The sequence below is a fragment of the Pseudorasbora parva genome, chromosome 18 (genome assembly GCF_024679245.1).
Source record: "Pseudorasbora parva isolate DD20220531a chromosome 18, ASM2467924v1, whole genome shotgun sequence".
Lineage (NCBI taxonomy): Eukaryota > Metazoa > Chordata > Actinopteri > Cypriniformes > Gobionidae > Pseudorasbora > Pseudorasbora parva.
This window is the reverse complement of record NC_090189.1, coordinates 32,980,485-33,008,274: the sequence shown is the minus strand read 5'-3', so window position 1 is coordinate 33,008,274 and position 27,790 is coordinate 32,980,485. Positions and strand designations below refer to the sequence as shown.

Here is a 27,790-nt window from a genome sequence, read left to right as displayed (position 1 = left end):
ACTGAAATCTCAAAATCCAAACATACCAAAACCTTCACCCCCCCAGGGAACCATCCCCCTTTTGTCTCAGGAGAATGTGAAGGCAGTTTGCCTCTCTCTTCTGGGGATGAGTTCAAGAGCGCCACGCCACTGAGCGTTACGGTCATGAGAGCGAGATATGGGATCTCCAGAGGGTTTTAAGAGGGTCTTCTTCTCGGCACCCACCCGTGGCTTCCTGGGGCCAGGTGTAGATCAGGGGCGGGAGGGCTTTTATAAGCAATATTATTGTGTTGTTCTGATCCATACATGCACACCGCAGGCACACCTGTTGCCTGCTGGTCAAAACACTGGAGGGTGGCTTATTGAGATGAACTGCTTCAAGTGCTCAGAGCACATCAATCATCATAACTGGCTCCCCTATAAACCAGGTTATTTTAGCATCTATGAACTTCATCCATTAAGTAAGCAGCTGACTGTGTGAACAGTTATGTCTGGCAAAAGTTAGATTGAAGCTTTTCAATTAGTTTATTTTATTTTATGAGATGGGGATTTCGTATGGATTCATACGGTGTGGTTTGTACAGAAACATATGATTTTTAGCCTTAAATCTAACCATCAGTGGAGTGTACGAATGTACGAATGTGATCTATACACTGTAAAAAATTATTGTTGTTTTTTGTTGGTTTAACTTAAAAAAGTAAGTAACCTGGTTGCCTTAAAATTTTGAGTTCATTGAAATAAAAAATTTGAGTTGATACAATGAAGGAAATTTGTTTAATAAATAGAAACTCAAAATATTTTTGTATCTGAACCACATAAATTTGATAAATCATGAAAATAGCACTATTTGGCATGCTTCACATCAGGTAAAAAACACACACAATTCCCCAATATGTTTACAAAATCTTTTAATAATATTTTAATAAAGGTTGTCAAATCTCAAAAACAATTCATTGTATTAACTCAAAATTTCAATTTCAATTAACTCAAAATTTTTAGGCAACCAGGTAACTTTTTTTCTAAATCATTTTTTACAGTGTATGAATTTAGCCACCAATTAGCCAAATTGCAAAATAGTGTATGAATGGAAAGTGTGTTGTATTAGAAATGGAATAATTTGATTCTTACAAAAAAAAAAAAAAAACCTGAAGGTACACCGTAGCACTTTTTTAAAAAGTTGCCAGCCACCGCCAGCATTTTCGCAAAATTTCATGGCCCCCAGAATATTTTGTTGTATGAATATCTTAACATGCAATATAATTAAAAGAAATGTCAGAGCCTTTGCTTTTAAACAACAGCAACACAAATGTTTTATTCTAGATTGTGGGTAAGTTTCATAAAAAAATAACATCCTATAGAGTCCTATAGCTCGTCCTGGGTCGACATTTCATTCAGTAACATTAGGTGGTTTTGATGTATATGCTGTTTAATGTTTGCGTTATTTTACACATGCATCTGCTTACATATGATATCTCTAGTTTCTGCTTCTTTTTTTGCTATGTTGTGATCAGAAGATTCTGTACTCTTTTAGAAGATAATAGTGGTCCCTACTGTATAACAGTGAAAATGTGAAAAGCTGGAAGTTTCTGTCAATGTCGGGGAAACGTTGGCTAATAATCAGAGGGGCATGAGCATATCGCACAAAATGTGCCACTATAGCCGTGTTTCCACTGCATGAACTTTCCCCAGGAAATAGAGACTTTGGGGTGGTACTCGATGTGTTTGGACCGCAGGGACCAGGATCTAAATTAAGTTCCTGGTTGAAAATGTCCCCCTGAGAAAGTCCCTTCTCAGGAGGTAGTACTTTTTCAAATTTCAGGAACTTTCGGAAGTGGGAATTGGGCACTGAACATAGTGATTGGTTGAGTTCACGCTGAGTTCAATATTATGTTTGTTGTGGTGCGTGTAGTAAGAGTTGTCTGCTAATAGAATCAACAATGAAGTTTAAAAAATATGACCGATGGGCTGACGACAAGGTTCAGGCCTTATTAAGTTTATATGCGGAGGACGAAATCCAGCGGAAACTGGGAAGTCGCACACAGTCCTACGTCACTGGACTAATTTGCCGGTACTTTAGACCGCAATGGAAATGCAGACAGCAACAGGTCTGGGGAAAAAAAGTTCCAAGGACATATTGTTTCGGTTAATTACAATCAAAAGGCATATTTTGCAGAAAAGTAAAATTGTTACAAATTGCCATGGGATTGTGTTGCATTAGCAGTAATGTGTAACATTTTGTGGCCAGTTTAGCAGTCTTTATATAAAATTACCTCACAATGCCATTATTAATCTATCAAAGTCAAGCGCTGCAAAAAGGGTAATAACTGGGGGAAAATGCATTCAAGCATGATGACAACTACTGCGGCTAATTGTGTCACTACTTGGAGTAACAAAATCTTTATTCAAAGGGTAAAACTGAAGAAGTAAAGTCTAATCTCGGCACATCCTATTGTTAACACATGAGCCACCATTAAAGGAAACTCTTCACTTTATCCCGCAACAATGTGTCACATGAGAGAAAAGCTGAGAGGTAAACTCAGGGCTCCCCGGATTCCTCAGAAACGATGAGAAGCTCTTAATCAGGCCTAACAATGCAACCTCCAGCTCCTGCTTTCTTCAGCGGCCTGATCTAATAAGCTGCAGAGAACTTTGAGCCGATCCCCCTGGATTACCTCTGAAGATAGGCCACAGCAGGAAGCCCTGGAGAAGAACCCTGGATACTCCTTAATTTAAACCGGGGATGGCGACCCTTTGAACCCCACAAGGCCGGTCCACAAAGGGGGTGGTGGAGCCAACAAAGGATAGTGTGACATTGTCAAACAGGCTTAATGTCTTCATAAGACACCTTCTTAATGAAAAGAAATCTCAGGAATCTGTCACAAGCAGTTGGAGTGAAGTGATCTCAAGCACATCATCGAGCTAATATTCACTTGCTCGCGTTGATTAATTAAAATAGTCAGTTCTGATCCGGCTCGAACTTCAGCGCTCTTTGATTCCAGCTCAAAAAACATTCAGTCACGAATGTTGGACGTATCCAAAGCCTTGGAAGCAGAGAACATTGAGATTTCAAAAACACAGCAAGCATGCCTTGCATCGCAGATAGCCCGAAAAGGGCAGTTTCTCCGAGATCTGGATGATCTGAGAAGATCCAGTTACATATAATTCCAACTATGTTATTTCTCCTTGCGCATGTCTTGATCCTTTTAGCGCAGCTTTATGAACATAAACATGGATTCGGGGTTACTGTCTGGGTGCTCTGTTTCTGTTTTCAGCTGTAATCAATACTCCACCAAATATGGTTTTGTTTCCATGGGGATAACATCTATAGCAATTGGACATAATCCTCAAAAGAAAGGCCCTCGGATGAAAAGCTTGTCAGGGTGAACCAAAATACACACTGGACCTCCCGAGATCATCGCAGCTCGGAACACAGAGTGTAATCTCTTGATTCTTTCATATGTGCAAAGTTTATCAAAGGGCTGTCCTGCTTAGGCAACGCTTGGATGAGTAATTCTGCGGAATAAATCAGACATGCACAAAAACGTGTGCGTATGCGCTGATATTTTTATAAAACACACAGGTGTGTGATAGAGACCCAATATACCGTATGTAAGTACCTGTGATGGCTGTATCAGGCCTTGCGTCTGGAGTGAGAGTGTGAATTGCCTCATGACGAGAGCTGTTAGGCTCACACAATGGATTGTTGTTTTAATGAGACAATGATGCATTCACCTAATTTACTCTCACGGAATTGGAGTTTTGAATAATGATTAACTAACAGAGCCCCTAAACCTGACACAAAAACACCCACGGGAAAATCACAACTCAAATTCTCTCTGAAACATTAATGGTGGAGGAAATGGTCCTAAATTGTTCTAATTTTCATATTAACGAATGACTAATATTTTCCCTTTGCCATCTATCTATCTATCTATCTATCTATCTATCTATCTATCTATCTATCTATCTATCTATCTATCTATCTATCTATCTATCTATCTATCTATCTATCTATCTATCTATCTATCTATCTATCTATCTATCTATCTATCTATCGTCTGTCTGTCTATCTATCTATCTATCTATCTATCTATCTATCTATCTATCTATCTATCTATCTATCTATCTATCTATCTATCGTCTGTCTGTCTGTCTGTCTGTCTGTCTGTCTGTCTGTCTGTCTGTCTGTCTGTCTGTCTGTCTATCGTCTGTCTGTCTGTCTATCTGTCCAGGGTATTCTCACAAAAATGCACATAAATAGTACGAGTGTGCAATGTCGTGGAATGTGTACACCAAAACTCATTTTGGCGTGTCTATGGCACGCTGTTTTTGGCGTGCATATGATACGCATTTTATGGCGTATTATACATACGAACCCCCCACCCCACCACCCTAAACCTACCCAAGAGCGTTTCATATATACGCCATGAAGTGCGTATCATGTGCACGCGAAAAACAGCGTATCATATGCACGCCAAAATGAGTTTTGGCGTATACATTCCACGACATTGCACACTCGTACTATTTATACGTATTTATGTGTGATCGGGTTGGTCTGTCTGTCTGTCTGTCTGTCTGTCTGTCTGTCTGTCTATCTATCTATCTATCTATCTATCTATCTATCTATCTATCTATCTATCGTCTGTCTGTCTGTCTGTCTGTCTGTCTGTCTGTCTGTCTGTCTGTCTATCTATCTATCTATCTATCTATCTATCTGTCTATATTTCTGTCTGTCTGTCTATCTTTGTTTGTGGAGCTTAAAATCTAGGTGGTGTAACTGTACAGAGATTGTAAAAAAGTATTATTCAAATTATTCAAATTATTATTAGGCCTATTGATTTTTGAAAGAATAAATGTTGGTATTAATAGTTTAGCATATCTATCTATCTAGTTTTACTAAAAACAATAATTCATTTTATTATAATCGATTTTTTACTAAAAATAGGCAGCATATCTAAGGCTGAAAATAAAGTTTAATGAATACTCTTTGAACTTTTTCAGAAAGCTGTGCAAAAGAAGAAAGGAATTAATTAAAGAGTTTAATTAGAGCAGAGACTGCACTTAAAACATCTCATGCTCACACTCGTCAATTAACACATATATGCTCCTGCTTTAACAAATCATTCACACATTCTATCAGATTCATCAACAGACATGAGTTCAGGGAAGGTTCATCTAGACTACCCTCATTTCAAATGGAAAAAAAAGAGAAACCCAGAGAAGAAAAGAAGATGAGCAGGGAAAACAGTGGCTGCAGGGATATCCATCTCTGTAAAAACAGCTGGGTGTGGGACCCTGGCAGAATATGTTTGGCAGCAGAAGTCAACTTGCATTACAAAGTAGACCTCTCTGTCACACCATTGTCTGGCCTGGTCCAGCTAATAATTAACACAAACACGAGACAATAGCCTGGGACCAACAAGCGTTGCAGTTAATGAGCGACCAGCCCCACCTTGCATTCACATGCTCTGTTGCTAGGCCGCTCACTGGCTGCAACCCTGGCTAATTATTCACACCGCTGTCTCCCCTATCACAGCCATCAGTGGAGCTGCTCATTAGCATAGTTATGCAAGTATCAATACTTTCAGACTCTTTCAGGCCTCCCAGCTGGCCGAGGCGTAAGGGCCATCCAGCCTATCACTAATGTAATCAGATAAGAAAGGAGGTGGGGAGGACAAGAAGAATGTTGCTGTTGATTTGTTGCCAACATGCATTTAGGGAATGTGGTTCTCAGATGCTGCTTTGACTTTGCATTATTGGGGGTCTTCGTTATTTCTTTACAATTCACATTACAATACTGCGCAAACATCTTAGGCACAGTATATTTTCACCCAAAAAGGGTTTTAACCAGTTATCTATGTATTTTGATGTAGCGTGTCAGAAATATTGGCATTAATTGTAACTGACAACAGCCGATCTGATCTCACCATGTCTGGGATTACATGAAGAAACTGACACACGAAATCCAGAAGAACTGTGGCAACGACTCCAAGACGCTTGAAGAAACGAACTGCAGAAATGTTGCTGCAACTACAGCAAAATATATAAATAACTAACTTAAAAACAACAAAAGAATATTTTAAAAAACATACATAAGGCTTTTGCGCAGTAATGTGTGTGCATTAGATATAAAGTCTAGCTATAACACCCCTGTTAAAACAGAAAAAAGGGGAAAAAACATACATTGTATACTTATATTATATCAATTTTTTCGCTGTTTCACAGTCAGATTAGATTTTTCGATTCAGTATTGATTCATTTTTCTTTCAGGGACAGAAGCCTACATGGCAAATTTTCTCCCAACTAATGCTGTAACTATACAGGGAAAAGTTGGTACGGCACTATAAAGGTTAAAATGAACTGATTTGTAGGCTACGTACATTTCAATTACACAAAAGGACGTTTTTTTTTTTTTTTACGATAATAATGCTATAATAATAGGCCTAAAATGTTTATAACATAATTATGATTCTTGGGTTCTTTTTACAGTTTTTCTCAGTTGCATTGGTACATTTCTCAGATCAGATCAGAATTGAAATTCTCAAAACCTGTTCAATTCTCACATCATTGTGTCACTTGTGCACATCAAAAAAGCAGTTTCATTTCTTTGAACAAGTTGCAAATGCTTTGGTACATCCATGCCAATGATTATGGACAATTCTCTGATGTTTCCTACATTATCAGTTGCTTCTGTCATGTTGGTCAAAATGTATTATATTGGGTCTCTGTTGAATAGTCTCACCCCCCACAACATTTAGGCACAAGCTCATAGCATAAGTCTTTACATGCAAAATGGTTGAACAAGTTATCATAATATGTCAAGCATATTTCTATACTTTTTATATTTTCATTAGACTTTTTTCTAAATCTGTCCTGAATTGGTAAATTGCTCCCAGGTGAATCTTGACTTTCTCTAACGAAGGTGCTTCTCATGAAACATCAACTAGCATTTATAGATATACATTTCTACAGCATTGCATGTACAGTTTTTCCTATGTTCACATTTCTTCTTTAGTTTTTGTGTGTGTGTGTGTGTGTGTGTGTGTGTGTGTGTGTGTGTGTGTGTGTGTGTGTGTGTGTGTGTGTGTGTGTGTGTGTGTGTGTGTGTGTGTGTATGTGGTTTATGAGGACACAAATTTGTATAACTACATGGGTATTACACTGGTATTACACTATAAATGTGGTTTATGAGGACATTTCAAATGTTCTCATAATTCAAATTGCTTTAAAAACATACTAAATTATGTTTTTTGAGAAAGTAAAAATGTAGAATGTTTCCTGTGATGGGTATGTTTAGGGGCAGGAGCAGTGTAAGGGGATAGAAAATACGGTTTGTACGGTATAAAATCAATTACGCCTATGGAGAGTCCCTGTAAACCACATAGATCAACATGTGTGTGTGCGCGCGCTATTCGGTGCTGTCTTTTCATTTCTGTATCTCAATGACATGTTCTGTCAATAAAATACAGTGCAAACAGTAAGAGTGTAAATTTGAATATTTTCCATTCTATTGCAATTACACTCTCAAGATGTAACTTATTGACAATAATTGTCATCAGAACTTTAGCCATGTTTTCCATCAGAACATCCCTCCAGAGTGAACTGTTATATTGACAACATGACTAAACAATTTGACTGTCTTATCCGTACACAATGACACAAGGACTTGTCATTCTGATGGCACTGACATGGTCATTGACACCGATATTTACTTTTGAGAGATGAACTAAGGATTTTGAGGAAGAGAGTGGCTTTTGCAGGTTATCATGGTGTTTTGCTATTTGCACAAATTGTTTTTGAGAAATGCACTGACTGTTTTGCAAATTGTGACTTTGATTCGAGAAATGTACCAAAGCGACTGAGAAAAACTGTAAATATAAACATTTCATAAAAACATGATGGATTAATTCAAAGCATACATTAAATATTAAATAACAGCCTGTTATTTAATATTTAATGTATGCTTTGAATTAAGCCTAAGTTTAAAAAAATATATATTTTTTTGTAGCTGAGTTTTTAAACATTGAATGGCTTCCCTTGTCAAAAAAAAACTAAAGGATTCCAATGAAAATCATATTTTGAATCATTTTTTGAATTTAAAATCATATTTTGGAACTGTTCCCATAGAACTCTGTTAGGAATTGTCTTTTAGGATATTTATGTCTTGTTCTATAAGATTGTAATCTGATTCCTATAGGATTCTGTGGAAACTGTCTTTAATAAATATCCTGTAGGATAATTTCTACAGGATATTAATGGGATCCAATTAGAATGGATAAAATATGAATCGATAAATCAATGTTTGTAACCCAGCCATACTGTTTTTCCTTCAATAAATAATACAGTAATATAGTATTAATAACCTAGTAGAAAACTGTCACATTTTTACTTTTTCACTGTTTGACGTTGAATGTTCAATTTTCGCAAATTTAGGGACCATCTCTAAAGTTACATACAACATTGGTGCACATTTGTCTTACTTCATTCAAGAGTTTCAGGCATAACGCACACCTTTTCGATTTGTGATATTTAATAAAATTGTTTCCTCCCGCTAGATAAGTTGTTCCCTCCTGCGTAGAAAAGGTCTGAAGTGCCATAAACACATGCCATAATTGTTTTGATGTGTTTTATGATCAGCGTGTCATACATTACTGCACTTTATGGCTTTCAGGATTGCCAAAGCGGAGATGATCAAGACAGGGTCATGTTAAAAATTTGGCCAAACCCTGAGTAGCAAAATACCAAAATAAATACTTTTAAACCTTCTGAATATGCTTTAAAAGTGTGATGCCATTCTGAGGTCGTCTCTTACGGTTTGAACTGTAATACAGTAACATCAGCACAGCCTCTTGCACAAACACTTGCTTGTAATTGTGTGTGTTGCCCAACACCAGTAACATGAGTGAACTTTAGACCCACCTGCATCCCATTGGGTCAAACAACTAGTTGATATAATGTAGTATAAACATCAACACTTGTTATATCCACATACAGATGTGTGATTGGAGCTGAGGGTGTTTTCATTGGAGGGAAACTCAATAGTGAGTGGTAAAGATGCTGTGTTTTCAAGCCAAGGATTCCTTACATATTTGAGAGTGATGTGAAATTATTAATGGTTGAGGTCGCTGGTGTTCTTCCCAGTGTCCTGCCCTCTTGTTTGTGAGCTTGTCAAGAAATGACCGTCTTTTACAGCTCCAGTTTTTCTTTTTTTCTTTCTTTTTTTGCACATTTGGACTTTCAAATCTAAAACGTGGAGAATCTGCTTTGTGTGCGGCAAGTCGGCAAAAGCATGCTTCTTATATTTTCAAGGTCTAAACACTAGATGTGATCATGAAATAAGTTGTGTACCTGATTACCCTGGTCAGCCGAAGCTTTGGGGAGAGAGTTCTTTTGAGGGGACGGTTAGAAGTGGATCTGCAGGGCAACGGAGAAGCTCCAGATAATAGGCTTTAATGGGGCATTCACATTCAGCAGGCTATAACAAAGACCAGGCAGTGGGATTTGGGAGAGGGGCCGATTGTTACTCCAGAATGCTTTAATTCCTGGCCGTGGAGACACAAACTGAGGACGATGGTGGGGGGAAATCTGGCATTGTTCGGGGGAATGTCAGCGGTTTTTTTTTTCATAGAGAGGCCAGAGGATCAAGTTAGAAAAAGTAAGAGATAAAGAGACAGAGGGATGGACAGTGAGATGTAGAAGGGATAGGAGAATAGACAGAAAACACAAGCTTTTCAATATGCAGAATCTCTCTTTTATTCACCCAAGTGGCAGAAAAGCAGCCGCTCTGCCCAGCGTGCCACGGCGCACTTGTTCCTAAAGAGCTGGAGGGTGGCACTGGGCACTGAGCAGCACACTTCTTTCTGGCATGTAGTGTGTCTGGCACTTTCTATCCTAATTCATGGGCCAATAGTCTTTGAATGATTTCTTTGTTAAATGTGTTAACATGATATTATACCAGTCAAAGGTTTGGAAACTATTATTATTTTTAATGTTTTTGTCTCATGTGCTCATCAAAAGCCTGCATTTTTTTGATCAAAATTTTGATCTATCTATCTATCTATCTATCTATCTATCTATCTATCTATCTATCTATCTATCTATCTATCTATCTATCTATCTATCATCTATCCATCCATCCATCCATCCATCCATCCATCCATCCATCCATCCCTCCATCCATGCATCCATCCATCAATCCATCCATCCATGCATCCATACATGCATCCATCCATCCATCCATCCATCCATCCATCCATCCATCCATCCATCCATCCATCCATCCATCCATCATCTATCTATCTATCTATCTATCTATCTATCTATCTATCTATCTATCTATCTATCTATCTATCTATCTATCTATCTATCTACAAATGTCTGATTTTTTTTAAAATTATGAACATGTGTTTATTTATTCATGTGTGATATTTGATCAACAAATGCGTTAATCATCAGTTTTGTGTAAAATGAATGTGCACTGTGTGTGTAAGGTGTCAGACTCTGAGCGGGCTTCTCCTCTGGACTTGACCGCGGGGCTCGTTATGCCACAGCCCGCTGATGAATGGGAGAAACGGGATCATTTCAAACCAAGTGTCCCCTCGTAAGCACTTTAAGCCTCACTCTCTCCGCCTCAGGCTTTAGTTCATTATAACACCTGCACGGTCGCGGAAACTTGACCATGATCAATTCTATCAAAGTGTTCACATTAACCGTATGTAGCAACGGCTTGATCAGTCGCAAATACGTTGATCCAGAAAAAAGAAGAAGAAAACGCGCAAGACCTTCCTGGCATCTCTGACTAATAAACCAATTACGCGTGCATGGTGACGTCACGTCTGAAAGGATTAGGGCCTCGTGTGAAAGATAACACAATAATGTAATTAAGGAAAGGTGTCATTTACAGTTGATGAATACAGAGCTCGTGAACTTTTCAAAGAAATTGCCTAATTTGTTTTTCTTGCTTATTTACAATGCAATAAATCTAGGTGTTATTTAGAGTTATTTAGTCAGTCTATTTAGCCTAGTGTGAGTTTATGAATTGTTTGTTTTTCACATAACATTTTTTTTTGGTCCAGAACCAAGTAATTTAAAATGCTTACACAAAAAAAACTTAACTGATCTCTTGTATGTTGGCTTTTTTAAACTTGTTTTACGTGTCTGTCCAGAGATTGTAAAAATAAGTCTTATTAAAACAAACACTCTTGATTTTTTTAATGAATAAATGTTGGTAGGCTATTGATAGTTTAGCAAAGCTATTTATTATTTATTATTATTAAAAATATAAAAACTATTAAACGTATATATTTCAAATATCTTAGATTTATATTTGTCCAGAACTAAGTTATTTAAAATATTTACCAAATAAAGATCTTAATTAATCTCTTCCATTATGACATTTGTTTATTTTATTTTATTTTATTTTATTTTATTTTATTTTATTTTATTTTTTTATGGAACTTAAAATCAAATATCTAGGTGGTGTAAGATATTGTAAAAAAGTATTACAATTATTGATTTTTAATAGTTTAGCATCTATCTATCTATCTATCTATCTATCTATCTATCTATCTATCTATCTATCTATCTATCTATCTATCTATCTAATATAAATAGTATATATGGCTGGGGTCTGCCTCTGGGGATTTGTTTTTGTGGGTGGGGGATTTAACACCCCCCCACCCACCCACCCCCCACCCCCCTCTCTCTCCCTCTCTCTCTCCCTCTGGTTTTAGTCCATTGTTGTGAACCTTCCCCTCAGAGTGCTGTTGTCTCCCACTGCCAGTCAGACGCTTGCTCTGCTTCAGAGTGTAAGCAGAGGGTTGCCAGATAGAGACTCTTCGGTTCTTGAGTTTTAAACTCACATAAAGCTTCGTGGAGCAAATCATTCTACAGGAACCCAAACGAGAGAGAGAGAGGGAGAGAGAGAGCGCGCAAAACCCCACTCCGCTGTCACTGCGCGCAAATCACATTATTACTGATGTGAAATAGGACGGAGGGACGCTACAATGTGTTTGGTATTGGATGCTGTCGGTCACACAATCTAAGGCTGGAGTTTTTTATTTTTATTTTTATTTTTAACATTTTGAGAAGAAAAACAGACACGGTCTAAATCCTCCGCGTTGTGCATTTCTGTGGATATATAGCGGTTTTGGAATCGGGAGCGCTCACGAGCACAGCGCGAGACACGGAGAAGCTCATCAAAGGAAAGCAGCACTGGACTTTGCATCCGAAGATTAGTAGTCTTACCCTTGCACTATCAGCCTATTGGTTTGTTTTTGTTTTTTAATGGATTTACCAGCGTAACTCAGACTTTCCAAAAGTTGCTTATTGGATTTCCAGGGATACATAATTGTGAAACTGTGAGGGAAAAAAGGACATATGAGTATCTCAAGGGCCACCACGATCCAAGGGCACTGAGTAGGCTACTGGTGCCTTGTCGAACCCACACGCACCGGGCAAAGGGCACACGAAAATAGGTAAACTTTATTTGGCTATTTGCATATGGCAAAATTGTGGACGGAATCGTTGCATGCATATTATTTATCAATCTATTGGTATGTATTAAGTAATTGGTTGCTTTAGATAAATTCAACAGAAAATAAAGTCTCATATTTATTGACTTAGATTAGCCTATTAAATACTGTTTAGTTTAAACTTCGCGTACGTGCAGTTTGAGGAATTTCTTATAAAAACGCAATGCTGCCTTTTGAATCGTAAATACAAACTTTTATTGATTAGCCCATTCAGTTCCAGATTTCGTTCAAAAATCCTTATTTTTTGCTGATTTCTGGATCGGTTTATTTGTACATTAGGTTTACGTTAAGAATGACTTTCATTAACTCTACCAAGTGGTTTCACACTTGTAAATGGATTTATTTAACTTAACCCAACTCTCACTCCGGTGTGAAATTCTCGTGTGTTTTTTGAGAACACATGCGTCTCCTCGTACCCTGGGAGCTTGACGTTTGCTCTTATTTACCTCTCACGCCGAGAAAAAATAGTATTTTAGAAGCACATAGAGTTTGTTAATCTTAAATGTGCATAATTGATTTATGTCTAAAAAAAAAAAAAAAGTTAGTTGTTGCAATCGTAGGTTCCGGATACAGAAACGACCCATCAAAAGCACGTTGTACAGGTTCTATTCATAAACAACTGTCGTTAACTGCTGCTCATTCCTACCTGAGGGTTATTCATGTACAAGAGGGAGGTAGACAATGTCCAACAATGATGTAGGTGTACAATGGGACATTCATTTTTAAATGTGGTTTTGTGCACAGGGTTTAGGATGTGCAATGCATTATGCATTTATGTCATTCTAAAGGTCCATCTTTCACAATAGCTTCTGTGAATTGTAAATCAGTTCTGTTTTTCTCTCAGGTTTGTGACTACACTGAGGTTGCCAATGCCTGGAGTAAGCATTTGAAGCTGACCGGCCGTCTTCCACACACACACACAAACATTACCTCAGCAAGATGTTGAGCATCTTTAAGGTTTTCATTACCATCTGCTTCACGGAACTGGTGTTTTCAAGAAGCATAACATCTGGGGAAGTCCGGGCAAAAGGTATGGATTAAATGTAACAATTTCATTTGAAATCACCCAAACTTTACAGAGTATAAAACACACATTTGTCAATTTTACTTTGAATACATTTTGAATATCTGATGAATATTCAATATATGATAAATGGAGCTGAGCTCATTGTGAAGAATTTAAGTACAGGGGAAGTTGGAGAGGATGTAATCGTTTAGAGAGTAAAAGAATCCCAGTATTTTCTTGAGCCATAAACAGTGCTACCTGATCCTTCCAAAGCCCTGAGGCTCGGAAGTGTAAATCTGTCTGGCCCAGTGCCAGTAACGGGGGCTTGTGGGATGCTGGGAGAGGGGGGGACAAGATGGGTCTCCTATTTAATTGTACAAACACTGGGTTGTCTCGATTTTGTACCTGCCAGTGAGGTATCCGATTATCTCCAAGAGCTATTAAGACTTACTCAGATTTGGCTCCCAGAGTTTTTGTGTGTGAAAAAGCCTCATGTATACAAATCAGAGGATTTTTTTTAAGTCACAGGATTACCCACAAGCTTTATCTGGCATTTTATGTTGGGCTGTTGATATGCTCAGCCGGAGTGCACCGTTAATAGATCGTGAGAATGAACAGAAAAGGTGTAGACCCTTGTCAATGCTGGGGCAAAGTGTTCGTTAAAAGCATCTTTGTCTGAACACTTGTGAGCTACGTACAGTGCTAGGAAGGTGATAAAGGTTGGAAAACCCTGTGGTGCAGCCCAACAATGCCCCACTAAGTTCCTGCCAGAAGAAATTAAAGTCATTTGACAACTGTAAGACTTTAATGGGCCGAGCCACCCAGGCACGTGAGAAATGCAGAGCTAAAAGAACAAGAAGAGGCAGAAATGAACTTGTTGAAGAGGAAGTACAAATACAAGCATCTCATAGGAATAATTTGATTTATCTACAGCCAATAAGTTACATAATTCCTTGTATGTACAGAAATAACAATAGAGTCTTGGATTCTAGTGGTTATAATAATAAAAGTATGCACAAGACCTTAAAGTTTCAAAAAATAAAAAGCTAAATATGCCTCAAGAGGCATACTTTTCATGAAGAGTTTGCCAGTTGAGCCATTCAGCCTATTTTTAGTGGCCGCATGTGTTTGTGTGTTTTGTTTAGCTTGTCCTTTATTTTCCTGCTGACCATTCACACCCTCTTCAGGGTCAGATACGGGCCAGGCCCTAGTTTTATTCAGTGAAGTTCATTAGTGTGTTGGTGGAAGAATGTTATGCTTCAGTGCTGGAGGTGACATTGCTTGGTTAGGGGGCGTTTTTCACTCAAATGCTCAAAATCACATTCACCTCCGGGCCACAAGGAACACTGCTGTGAAGTCAAAGTTAGGTCACTCTCAGCTGAGAATTGTGTTTCTGTTCTCTCTTTTGTTTGTGGCTTTGTTTGCCTGATTTGCTTCAAAACAGTGGTGATCTCTGTGAGAAAGGCTCTAGTTAGCAATTAGTGAGAAGCTATGTTAATTAGATGTGTTTATTAAATGTGGTTTATTCCACAGACTAATTACGGGAGTAGTTGTTCAAAACCCCCCTTTCTCCGTTCCGCCAGATATCCGAGTTTCTCGACCAATTCTTATTCCTGGTTTTCCTGAGAACGCTACTGTGTTCGTTGGGGGACATGTGAAGCTGGTGTGTAAACTCCACCAGCCAGCCTCAACACGTCTCCAGTGGTTCAAGAAGGACAGCAATCGCCAGGGGCCTGATGGATCACAGCTTCTTAAAGCGCTTACGGTGAGAAAGTGATTTAAAGATCCTGTATTATGCATATTTTCTGTCTTCGGGAAAGAGGGAGTAATGTTACATTTGTTTCCCCCGCAGCCTCTTCTTGAGAATCTCTCCAAAGTCAACATTCTTCCTTTAGTGAATGTCTCCGTGGAAGATGCTGGAGAGTATGTATGCAAGGCAGAAAACTCAGTTGGTCAAACTACACGCTCTGCCTGGCTGGAAGTCTTATCAGGTAAGCCATAGCATCTTATAACATCTGACCATCTCATCTTCAGGGCTGCTATCATTCACCGACAGCTCAGCCATTGGAGTTATATTGCTATGAAGAGCATCTTATGAGTATTTAGTTGGACAAACCACATAATGCAGTTAAAAGGTCACCACTAAGGTGTAAGCTTCAGTTTAGCATGATGTTGGTGCCATTAACAACTTTGTTTTTCATGTTTTTTCCAAGTAGTTTCTGAGGAGCCAACTGAGGAAACATCAGAGCATCTACTTCTAGAGCTTGGAGATGTACTAAAACTCCGTTGTGACACCAATCGTCCTGGAGCTGTCCAGTGGTTCAAGGGTGGTGCACGGGTTCAACACAATGCTCGTATCCAGATAAGGGCAGCAGTCATGGAGATTGCAGATGTCACCTATGAAGATTCAGGAGTGTATGTGTGTATGCTGCGAGGCACCAAAGAGGCTCTACGCAACTTCACTATCACAGTGACAGGTAGGTTCTGCCACATGGCAACATTAAGAAGATTTGTAGTCTTCATTTTGAATCTTCATCTAATAAATTGAACACGTAATGCTCCTTTGCAGATGCTGTAGGATCAGGAGATGATGATGAGGACAATGGTATTGATGATGCTGGTCCTGAGACCGAAAATGACCAGGTCTACATCTCCAGAGGTTAGTGTTTATTGCAACTTCACAGTACAAACAATACAGTTGTGTTTGCTTGCGTTTCAGTTTCAGAGTTAAAGCTTGAAATGTACCATTGCTTTTTACATTTTAGCACCATATTGGACTCATACACAAAGAATGGAGAAGAAGCTCTACGCAGTCCCAGCTGGAAACACTGTCAAATTTCGCTGCCCTGCCACAGGGAACCCTCTTCCCACCATTCGCTGGCTAAAGAATGGCAGAGAATTTAGAGGAGAGCACCGGATCGGAGGCATCAAGGTGAGAGATTGACATTTCAATGACTAAAGAACTTTTAAAAATCTTGCAATAAATATCAGCACCGCCTCATGCTTACACATTACCATTTTGTGTTCATAGTTACGACATCAACACTGGAGCCTGGTCATGGAGAGTGTGGTTCCTTCAGACCGTGGGAACTACAGTTGTGTGGTGGAGAACAAATATGGGTCCATTGCTCACACCTACCTCTTGGACGTGTTAGGTAAGAGGGCTTTTGCTTGCCTGCTCTAGACAGCCGCCTGGCTCCATGAGGAGCCATCGCAGGTCTGCCATGCTTAGCAAGTGTCAGAGGCAATAAGCATCAAATCAGTGAGATCCTGTACCAGCAGCTCAGTGGCGTCACATAGCGAGACAGGCACCGAATGCACCTCAGAGAGAGCCACAGGGCACACTGCTGCACCACAGGCACCAGGGTTCATCCGAGGCTCTACATGTCTATACAGATATTTAAGAACTTCTCTCGAAGAGGGCAATAAATATCATCACAGCAGGGGAATGGGGGTTGGGGGTTGGCATCGGTCTGTGGGTACGTGCCTGGAAGCGCAGTGGGTTGATGCGTCCAGACCAATTTTCTACCTGACCTGTGACAGACCTGTTTGTTAAGAGTCCGGCGTGGGGTCAACTGCTGTGTCCTAGCAGACGGGGGGAAAGAACAGGGAATAAAGAGCCCATCGACTTCAAAGCGACCCAATACATAGGCCTGGTTCTAACAATCCCTTAATGGAACTAATTAGTCAGCGTGTATCAGCTTTGGAAGTGCCGCTTGTCTGGAAGTGTCTGTGCCTTAGACTATCTTCAAATGCTCTTGAGTGTAAACTTTAATTGGTAACATAATTTTTTGGATGTTGAGAATTTTGATAGAATAAAATAGTATCAGAGTACTGAACCTTCCAATTTCTTCTTTCAGAACGCTCTCCACACAGGCCCATCCTTCAAGCAGGTCTTCCCAAAAACATAACCGCTATAGTGGGTGGAGATGCCCAGTTCCTGTGTAAAGTCTACAGTGATGCCCAGCCTCACATCCAGTGGCTAAAGCACATAGAGATGAATGGCAGCCGTTATGGGCCTGATGGCTTTCCTTATGTGAAGATCGTGAAGGTATTTAGCAATTACACTTTCTGAAGATAAATCACATTACCAGATCATTATGGAATGAATGAGCAATAAATGGTGATTGTTTCTTCCTCCTTCTCAGACAGGAAGCTTGAACATGTCTGAAGTTGAAGTCTTATATCTTACCAATATTACAATGGAGGATGCTGGGGAATACACCTGCTTGGCGGGAAACTCTATTGGATTCTCTCATCAGTCTGCTTGGCTTACAGTCTTATCAGGTAAATATGTTTGTATAGTCACATTGACAACACAAGTCATAAAAAGAGTTACAAGTAATACAAATGTATCAATTCCACAGAGGAGGATGTGGTCAAGGAGATAGACCTTATGGAGGCCAAGTACACCGACATTATCATCTATGCATCTGGCTTCCTGGCACTGGTGATGGCCATAGTTATCGTGGTCCTCTGCCGCATGCAGGTTCATCCCAGTCGGGAGCCTTTTGATACGCTCCCAGTGCAGAAACTCTCCAAATTTCCTCTACGCAGACAGGTAAGATGAGACTTCTGAACAAACCTCATGATAATTCCCCAAGAACATGGTATTTAGAAGAGCATTCTGGATTCTAATCCTGTGTGTTTTGGACCCTTCACACAGTATTCTGTGGAGTCCAATTCTTCTGGAAAATCAAGTGCGTCACTGATGAGGGTGGCTCGTCTTTCCTCCAGTTGTTCTCCAATGCTGGCTGGAGTTATGGAGTTTGAACTGCCTTATGACCCTGACTGGGAGTTTCCAAGAGAGAAGTAAGTTGTACTAGCAACCAAAGTTGTAAAAGATGTTTCTTTTTATATGATGGTGAACTGACTATATATTTGAATTATCTTGTGCTAGTTTGACTTTAGGGAAACCACTTGGAGAGGGCTGTTTTGGTCAAGTGGTGAGAGCTGAGGCTTATGGGATAAACAAAGAAAATCAAGATCATGCGGCAACTGTAGCTGTTAAAATGCTAAAAGGTACGTATATACCTATTGTTGTACATTTTCAATGTTGAGTATTTCTGAATTTCAGACTAAGAAGGATTTTGCTGCAATTTTTTTTAGATGATGCAACTGACAAAGACCTGGCAGACCTCATCTCTGAGATGGAGCTAATGAAGGTGATGGACAAGCACAAAAACATCATAAATCTTCTTGGTGTTTGCACACAGGATGGTAAGTTATAAACACAGAGACAACTCACAGTTGTACTAACTTAATTTGGACACTTGACATCATCTGAATTTATATTACTGAATCAGGTCCACTGTACGTGCTGGTTGAATTTGCGTCTAAGGGTAGCCTACGGGAATACCTTCGAGCACGTCGACCTCCAGGCATGGACTACACCTTCGATGTGACCAAGGTTCCTGAGGAACAGCTCACCTTCAAAGACTTAGTTTCCTGTGCCTACCAAGTGGCAAGAGGCATGGAATACCTGGCCTCCAAAAGAGTAAGTTGCTTGCAGGGCTCAATTAGCTTCGTTTTGAAACCAGCCCCCCTGCATCTTATCAACACATCCCTTTGTCTGACGCATGATGCCAAGCATTCCTTAGTGGAGTGGTGGTGTGTCGTGTTTACCGCTGTGTCCATCCTGTCTCTGTGGGCTTTGTCCTTTTTAGCACTGCCATAAATCTGTTAGCAAGCAGGCGCTCGGACCCGCCTGTGCACTGGATCGTATTACTAGCTTTTTGTGGCCTGCTAAGAATGCAGTCGTCTGAAACCCCTCCATTAAGGGCCACAAACCAGGGGCCTTTTTCGTCCTCTTTTTCAATCCTCAAATACCACTTCTATTTAAAATGAAAACCAAAATACACTTAATGACATGCATTTACATCAGAAACTAGCTCTGTGTTGTTTTTCTGTGAAGTCCAAGTCTATTTAAAGTTAAGCTTGTTTAAACTTTTGCAAATGTTGCTTGCTATATGTTGATTTAGACAGCTGACTCATATAGAAAGTAGTTTGTAATTTCTGTTTCATCTGGTTTGCGGGAACAAAACTCTAGCCTCTCTGTGATCATGTTTATCTACTTACCAGAAGCGGAAAAGAGTCTGTGAAACATTGTTTGTGTTCTTTTAACTAAAGAGAAATCTCTGTTTTGGCTTCCAGTGCATTCACAGAGATTTAGCAGCAAGGAATGTTCTTGTGACAGAGGACAATGTAATGAAAATCGCAGATTTCGGTTTGGCAAGAGGAGTGCATCAGATCGATTACTACAAAAAAACAACCAACGTGAGTAACAATTCTATTTAAGGCTTGCTTATATCTGTAGCAAGCTGTTTTTTGCTCTTTTGAAGACATCATATTTGTAAGGATTTGTAACTTTGATGCCTTAATGCTTTGAAAGACAGATGTGTAACGTGTCCATACTGATTGTCAGACAGCTTAATAGAAGATAATTGGGAAAAGGGGGGCGGGGATTAGCGAAAGAGTGGGCAGTCATATTTTTGTGGATCAAAAGGAAGTGGAGTGCTTTGGCTCTGCCTGTGTGGCAGCTAACTGTCCCACTCACAGCCCTGTTGTTTCCAATTTCAGGGACGTCTGCCAGTGAAATGGATGGCACCAGAAGCCTTGTTTGACAGAGTCTACACACACCAGAGCGATGTGTAAGTCTGGCTAATAATTACAGCTATGCCAAAGAATCAGCTGAGCAGGGATCCCCCTGGCTGGAATGCCGCTCTGTTCAGATTAACCAGAATCCACCAGTATGGTCTAATCCTGATTTGATGGTGGACGTTTTAATATTTAAAATATGCTCTCAACAAGAGGATTGAATTAGCACGGATCAAGCTGATTATCCTACATGGTGCACTGATACTGACATTTTTGGACTCTTGCTTTCGCAGTTGGTCTTTCGGAGTTTTGATGTGGGAGATTTTCACACTGGGGGGATCGCCGTACCCTGGGATACCAGTAGAGGAGCTTTTTAAGCTGCTGAAGGAAGGTCATCGAATGGACAAACCTTCCAACTGCACCCATGAACTGTAAGCATCATTCTGTTCCCCAAAAACAAGTTTAATTTCAGTCTTCAAGGTGATCTAAATGATTCAAACTGCTTTTATAGTTACATGAAGATGAGAGAGTGCTGGCATGCGGTTCCAACGCAAAGACCAACATTCAAACAGCTTGTGGAAGAGCTTGATAGGGTGCTGGTGTCCATTTCAGATGAGGTAATCACCTATTTCAACAACAGTTTGACTCACATTAGATGTTGTTTTGTATCTAAACCATGTGTATTTTTACATTTTCAGTACCTGGACCTATCCACCCCTTTCGAACAGTACTCACCATCTTGTGAGGACACCTCCAGCTCTTGCTCTTCAGACAATGATTCAGTGTTTACCCACGATGCTATGTCAACAGTCCCATGCCTCCTTGGCTACCACGATGTGCGCTCTCGGATGGACCTCAAGACGACGATGCGATAGGCCTTTTTGGCTCAAGCTTGTGGACATCAGATGTCGCTATGAAAAGCAGTACATGGATTTTCACCTTTGTTGCTCTGCCTAAGAACATTATAACGATGCTTGGCACTATGACACTTGGTGATAAATAATTTTCCCTCTCATACCATCAGATTTCTATTAGAGGACTGGTCATGAGCTTTTTTTCATTAAAGTTTTTATTGAATGGGTGCTGCTAAATGTAGAAAGCATTTGAGCAGCATACACAGCAGCGTTTTCAAACCAGAATTAAAAAAAGAGAACATTTATTTTGATATAAAAAGCGAATAGCGTTGATAAATATAAATCTCTCTCTATATAAATTTATTCTAAGTTTTTTATTTAAAAAAAAACTGTCTTAAATCTCAGGATCTTGCATGTTGTAGTGGCAGCAAAGTGCCTGATTTTTTGATTTCCTGTGAATATCTTAAAATATTTTTATGTACATATCATTACAGAAGACAATTACATTTTATAAATTATTCTAAATGATATAAAGTGAAGGTGTTACTTAGGTGAAGAAATTATGTAAATCTGTTCTGAAGCTATCCCTGAACAACCCATCATTTCACCAACACATTTACAATAGCTATTGTTCGCTGCTCGTACCATTGTACACTGTCAAGGCTAAACCTCTGAGCACTCAACTTCCTGTTGTTCTGTTCATTTCATGCCTCGCCGTTGGGTAAGCATGGTTTGTCGTGGTCTTCTCCCCGACCATTCACCCCATTCAAACTGAGACATTGCGCGGACCAGCAACGCTTCCATTGTCAGTACTGTACACAAGAAAAGGACTCGTCCGAATGTGAAATGCCTTGATATTGATTGATTTCAAATGGTGAATCCTCCATTGTTTGGCTGTAACCTTTTAACCACCCCGGTTTGTTTGCGGGTTCCAGGCATAGGCCGAGGTGGACAATGGTCTCATGCAGCTGTAATGTGTGTGACTGCTGGCTGGGGTGATTGGGGGGCTGTCTAAGGCCTGTGTGCAAATGAGAAAGCCCCTTATTATGCTAATGGCTCCAGCTGCCCATCTTTATCCTGCACTATCTTTTAATATACAAATGCTAATGCTGGCCTTTCTAAACAAACTCAGCAATGTCCTTCAGGGAATGCAAAGCCTCATCCCACAAGCTGATAAGAAGCCAATGTCTTTTCTCAAGTTAATTTACCCAGTACTTTGCATTCTCAGCCAGGACGCGTCCCTTTGGGCACATTCTGGGACAATTGGTAGTTGATTTCCCCAATGAGAGCAAAATTGTTAAATTTCAATTCATCATGAGAGCTTAAAATCCTCTTTTCAGGCAGCTACAGTGATGTTTGACCTCTAAATGAGAAACAAACTTTTAAGCAATCCCTGACACACTTTCAGAATTGTAAGAGCACATTATCTGTGTACAAAAATGAGTACAAAAAATTATAAACCACATGACATTCCATTTGTGTATTCCCCAATGTAACAATCGATGTTATTATAAATTTACCCTCAAAAAGAATTATTTTAGAAATATTTAATTTATTTGTTTATTGGTTGTTTTATATTAAATAAAGTATAATTTAAAATACTGAGCCATGTTTGTGTTTTGTTTCTGTGAATCTCTAACTAGGCTTATATAGCCTTTGGGTTTGTGATGGGTAGGTTTAGCGTGGGATTTGGAGTTCTGATCAAACATTTATTTTTATTTAATGAGGCCAGTATTTGTTCCATGGACATCAGGTCAATGTATTCTTTCCACACAATTCATTGTTTGTATTTTGTCTGCTTTAATCATGCAGATTGACTTTCAGTGTCACCATCTAATTGTCTAGACGCATATCTACTGCATCACTTACTTATCTCTCATGTGTAACAAACCATTATGATTATCGGGACAACTATCACTACAGTCCACATGTGTCTGTCTCTCCGTGGAGACAATCTCAGCCAGCTGGTGTTGGTTAGATAAGAGTTTGTCCACCATAGGCGTCTCTCGTCTTTGTATGTCATGCATGTTTGGCCAAAGGGCAAAGGCCCAAACTAGCCTACCAAATGCCATGTACTGCATCAAGCTCTGGCTTCATACTTTATTTTTATTTTTTCATAGAGTGACCAGATGTCCATGTTGTTGGCTGGAGCTGTCCTTGGAAATATCTCTGCCAAAATATACTAGAATTGTCCTCATTTTTTGTGTGTTTTTTAGTTCATAAGCAATTCATTTGAAATGAAGCAACTACACTGGTGTAGTGACATTTTTTTGCTGTCTTTCAGAATCTGTCAGTAGCGGCCATTTTGTCTTTGGTGATTGAACATTTTGACTTAAACTGACCCAATTCAGTCAAACAATACATCTAATCTGTGTCTTTGTTTCAAATTATCCAAGCAAGCATGTTTTCAAGCCAACTTTCGAAATATTTACTTGCATCATCCCAAGAATATCTTTTTTCTATCACTGTTCTGGTGTTACTGATCCCAAAAAAAAGCTTCTTATGCTGATTTTGGCAGCAAGAAGTTGATGTCACTGTCTTCCACTTTGTGTGTGCACTGGTTTGAGGATTAAATTATGCTGTTATAATGATTAAATTACCTAAATTATGAGGATGCAAAGTCCTTATATTCTGTTGTGTATTCAGGTTTTGCCCATCCCATACATTATGAGGAAATGCGGTTATCCGTGTGTAATTCAAAATACAAAGTAAACATACAAAACATTTTTTAAATAAAAATGCAAATATGTTTTGTTTGATGGGTAGGTTTAGTGTATGGCTATATAATATATGGTTTGTGTGTACAGTATAAAAACCATGACAAACTAATCTATTTTATTATGATCCAGTCTTATAGCCAGACAAGCAGTTACTATCAAATCTAGCTGAAAGTCTTCAATATTTCATGCATTTATCCAAGTTCAGGGTATAAAGTTGTCAAGTATGATGGCAAAATAAAACGTTGTGCTTTTTTTAAGAGGATTAAAAACATCTTACATCTACCCCTCCCCCTATTGACAGAAATGAGAGAGTACTGAGTCAATGAGAGTAAATGAGTCAAAGTACTCTCAGAAGTGCTATTCCGCCATACATTATAGTTCTCCTTTTTAATCCGCTCACCCTTTAAATTGTTCACCCCTCCCTTTCAAAGCACATAGACAAGCTACGGTGGCCAACACTGGACAAACATGTTGACATCAGAGACAGGAGGGAGTAGCTAGTGCTCTGTAGAGCAGTTTGTCCGTTTAGGGCTACTGTAGAAACATGGCAGCGTAAAATAATGATTTTACTGTAAGGGGAACTACGGTGTATAGAAATGGCTCATTCTGGTAATAAAAACAACTTTTCATTATGTAAGGTGTTTTTTACACCACTGAAACCATAGTTCTGCCAGAAAGACTCGGGAGAATAAATACTGTGACAATTATCAATTTATTAACAACCCAGCAAGCAATAAAGTACTTTGGTATAGGCCCCATCCGTAGCTCGCAATCAGAGGGTACGGACTCTGCATATCCTGCCTGAAGACGAAGGCAGAGGTGCAGCCGCAGGTGGTGGGGTGGAGTAGGGAAGGATTTGACTTGGAGGTGGTGGGGAGGATGGCGGTGAATTGGGGCATCGTCAGCATCTGCAAACTCAAACATGAGTAAGTACTGACCTTTTATCTCCAAGTATTAGAATGCGATTGGATAGTCGAAAGTTGAAGTGACGTAACAATTAAGTCTTCCCGGCAGAACTTATGCTAAAGCTTTCATTTATGTATATTATATTGCATTTGTCAATAGTTAAATACTAAAGACTGCACCTTTAAAGGGGTAGTTAACCCAAAATAAAATTAATAAGTTACTCACCTTCAAGTTGTTCCAAAACTGTATACCGGTAAATGTCAAATGAAGATATTTTGAAGAATGTTGGTAAACAAACAGATCTTGGGCCCCATTGACTACCATAGTATTTTTCCCCCTATGGTAGTCAATGGTGCCTGAGATCTGTTTGGTTACCAAAATTCTTCAAAATATCTTCTATTCTGTTCAGCAGAAGAATAAAATTCATACCGGTTTGGAACAACTTGAGGGAGTGAACTATCACTTTAAGTCCTACTTCAAAAGAATCACTTTAAAGGTGCACTATGTATTATTTTTGCAGGAAAAATCCAAAATATATTTATAAAAATATCCAAAAAATATTAGGCCAGTGTTATATATTGTGTTCAGTTGAGTACTTACAATATCTCAAATGTTTCCAACTATTTGTTAATTGTGAGAAATTTTTCTTTTAATCAAGGAGCCATTACGTGTGAGGGAATCGCCTGTCAATTGCGTCATATCTGCGTTACCCTCGGTTTTATTTGGTAGAGAAACGCTTTACTCTTAGCTGTGTGAACAAGTTTCACAGCAGCCACCGAGCAAATGCACAGAGTAACGTCATAGCATATTTTAAACACACTTGAATGTATCTAATATGATAAACAGAGCTGCATTACCTCATACCCATGACCGGAAAAGCAGAAATAGTGCCCAGCGACTGTTCCCGTCCCGTCATAATAAAAGTCCTCACAGTGCTCGCGAGGGGCGTGTTTGTACGTGTTGCGTGCTCAGCTTCACAACACTCGGTCGTGCTCTGCTTCATACTAAAGTAACGCTAAAGGTGTCATGAACTGGCTTTTTAAAAATATATATATACTGTTGTCTGAGGTCAACTAATAATGTTTGTGTGGTTTCTACATTCAAAAACATCATAACTAATAAGTAATAGGCTATTTTCTACACTGGTTTTGAGGCTCTCTCTTGGGTTTTGATGAGAGACTTGGAAGTAAACGCCCATGGCTAGGATTGAATAAGATTTGCATATTTAATGAGCTTTAGCTCCCCTGTAAGTTCACGAGGGAGAGGAGAGATTGTTTTAAAAGCGGCAACTGGAATGATTTTCTCAATCACAGGGCTCGTAAATGTCTTTATCAAAGAAACACAATGATTTATTTCTCATCCACCCGCGATTGATTGGACTATTATTTTTATATTACACATAAACTGCATGATCGGTCGACACACACGTGCACGCGCCGCCCTTCAAATGTCAATTCGAGAGAGACAACAACACAGATCAAGAACGGAATATAATGAGATTGATCGGCCTGCCGGGCTTTGAGAGCCCTTGCCAATACGTGTCTGAGTCCAGTGTGCTAAAGGTATGTTCTGTTAGACACGTACACATAAGCAAAACGATCTATAACAGTCCTATACTATTACATATAAAAACACGTTTTACTCACATAAGTGTGTTGCACCATTCCTGCCAGATCCAAATCCAGCATCGACCGGAGATTTGTTTACAAACGATCCCGCAGTGAAATGAAGTGAACACCAGAGGCCTGTTGCATGAAGCTAGCTGAACAAATTCTGAGTTTCAGAGTAGGTTTAGAGTTGACAAATCCAGATAAACCCAACCTGGTTTAGATCAATTTCAACCATTTCTCAAAGCTTGGTATAAAATTTCTCTGTCAACTCAGGTTTAATCCAGAGTTAGCGATTAACTGAAACGCATGCACCTGAAAGTGTGACACGTGTGGCAAACAGCCAATCACAGTGTCCGTTTAATTCGCTTCTTGCAAGAGGGAGGGCACATTTCACTTATCTTCTGAAGATTGAGAGACCGTTTTGAAAATTATCATGATATTAAATGCGTTTGCAAGGCAGGAGTAAACACTGCTGCTGCAGTGACTGTTTGAGAAGGTAGCTGAAAGAATATCTGACTATATCAATGCTTGATGTGAATCAAAGAAATATGCCTAATAATTATAGGTTCACAAAGAGCTCAAATAAATACACATGGTTAAAAATTATTATGAATGCATGTTTTATATTTAATTCATAATATTTGGTTACTTGTCAATTAATATAACTTGTCAAAGTAATTAAAAGTAATTATAATTCACATAATATAAATATAATAAATAATTAGCAGCAAAAGATAATCAATTTTGTCTCTAATGTTGTTGTTTTTTAAACTAAAAAAAAAACTGCAAATTTGGAACGAGAGATAAAGGGGGTGTGGCTTTATTGCGTCTTTACTTGCAGCGGATTGATCCAGTTTGGGTTTGCGATCTCTAGAATAAAACCTGTTCCAGAGCAGGTTAGCCATGTAATGTAAGTTGATGAACACTGATAAAAACCAATCCACCTTCTTGAGCACGAAAACTACTTTGAGTTTGCTCAAACTAATCTCAAACTTACCTAATCTCAAACTTAACACATTCCTGATATTAGGATCCGAAAGAAGCTTATGAAAGAAGCTTATATATATATATATATATATATATATATATATATATATATATATATATATATATATATATATATATATATATATATATATATATATATATAGTGCAATATCTTGCTACCTTCCTCGGCATATTTATTGATGTTAGCTAGCTAGCACGAGCTGATCCCCTCCATGAGTCGGTGGACGGGGCTACTGAATTAGACGTGCTGTAGAGGTGTGTTTCGTTGCGCAATGACGTAAGTATGACGCAATAGATAGCGCCCTCTAGCGGAAGGAAAGTTGCATAGTGCACCTTTAATATAAATTGCATTTAAAGGAAGTGTGTATAAGATTGTGGCCTAGTAACATAACAGGGTCCTTTTATGATTAATTGAAATACATTTCTTACATACAGTTCCTTTTATATAAATTCAAACTATAATAAAATTGTATTTAATAATTAAGTGTCGAAAAACACAATTTAAGTATATTACTTCCGTAATAAGTTTGCTAATGTGTACTTTTTCACAAGGAAAATACATATTCCTTTACATACG

General features: G+C 38.9%; 1 protein-coding gene across 2 annotated transcripts; it reads left to right on the top strand.

The window, feature by feature from the left end:
- The first annotated feature begins 11,744 nt into the window (after positions 1-11,744).
- On the top strand, positions 11,745-22,576 carry fgfr4 (fibroblast growth factor receptor 4). Of its 2 annotated transcripts, none has more exons than XM_067422914.1 (20): positions 11,745-12,455; positions 13,357-13,542; positions 15,102-15,283; positions 15,371-15,509; positions 15,735-15,995; positions 16,088-16,177; positions 16,284-16,450; positions 16,550-16,673; positions 17,379-17,569; positions 17,667-17,805; positions 17,886-18,079; positions 18,185-18,330; positions 18,419-18,540; positions 18,628-18,738; positions 18,825-19,015; positions 19,672-19,794; positions 20,098-20,168; positions 20,409-20,546; positions 20,627-20,732; positions 20,814-22,576. In XM_067422914.1, the coding sequence occupies exons 2-20, from the start codon at positions 13,452-13,454 to the stop codon at positions 20,988-20,990; spliced, it is 2,763 nt and encodes a 920-aa protein (XP_067279015.1). In that variant the 5' UTR covers positions 11,745-12,455; positions 13,357-13,451; the 3' UTR covers positions 20,991-22,576. The 2 variants fall into 2 exon arrangements, with proteins under 2 accessions (XP_067279015.1, XP_067279014.1); XM_067422913.1 differs by having other exon boundaries at positions 15,732-15,995.
- The last annotated feature ends 5,214 nt before the right edge of the window (positions 22,577-27,790 follow it).

Coding starts and splice junctions, on each gene's coding strand:
- fgfr4 (XM_067422913.1), top strand. CDS start 13,452: ATGTTGAGCATCTTTAAGGTTTTCATTACCATCTGCTTCACGGAACTG. Junction 15,996..16,087: donor CTTCACTATCACAGTGACAG/GTAGGTTCTGCC, acceptor GCTCCTTTGCAG/ATGCTGTAGGATCAGGAGAT. Junction 18,541..18,627: donor AGCTGTTAAAATGCTAAAAG/GTACGTATATAC, acceptor AATTTTTTTTAG/ATGATGCAACTGACAAAGAC.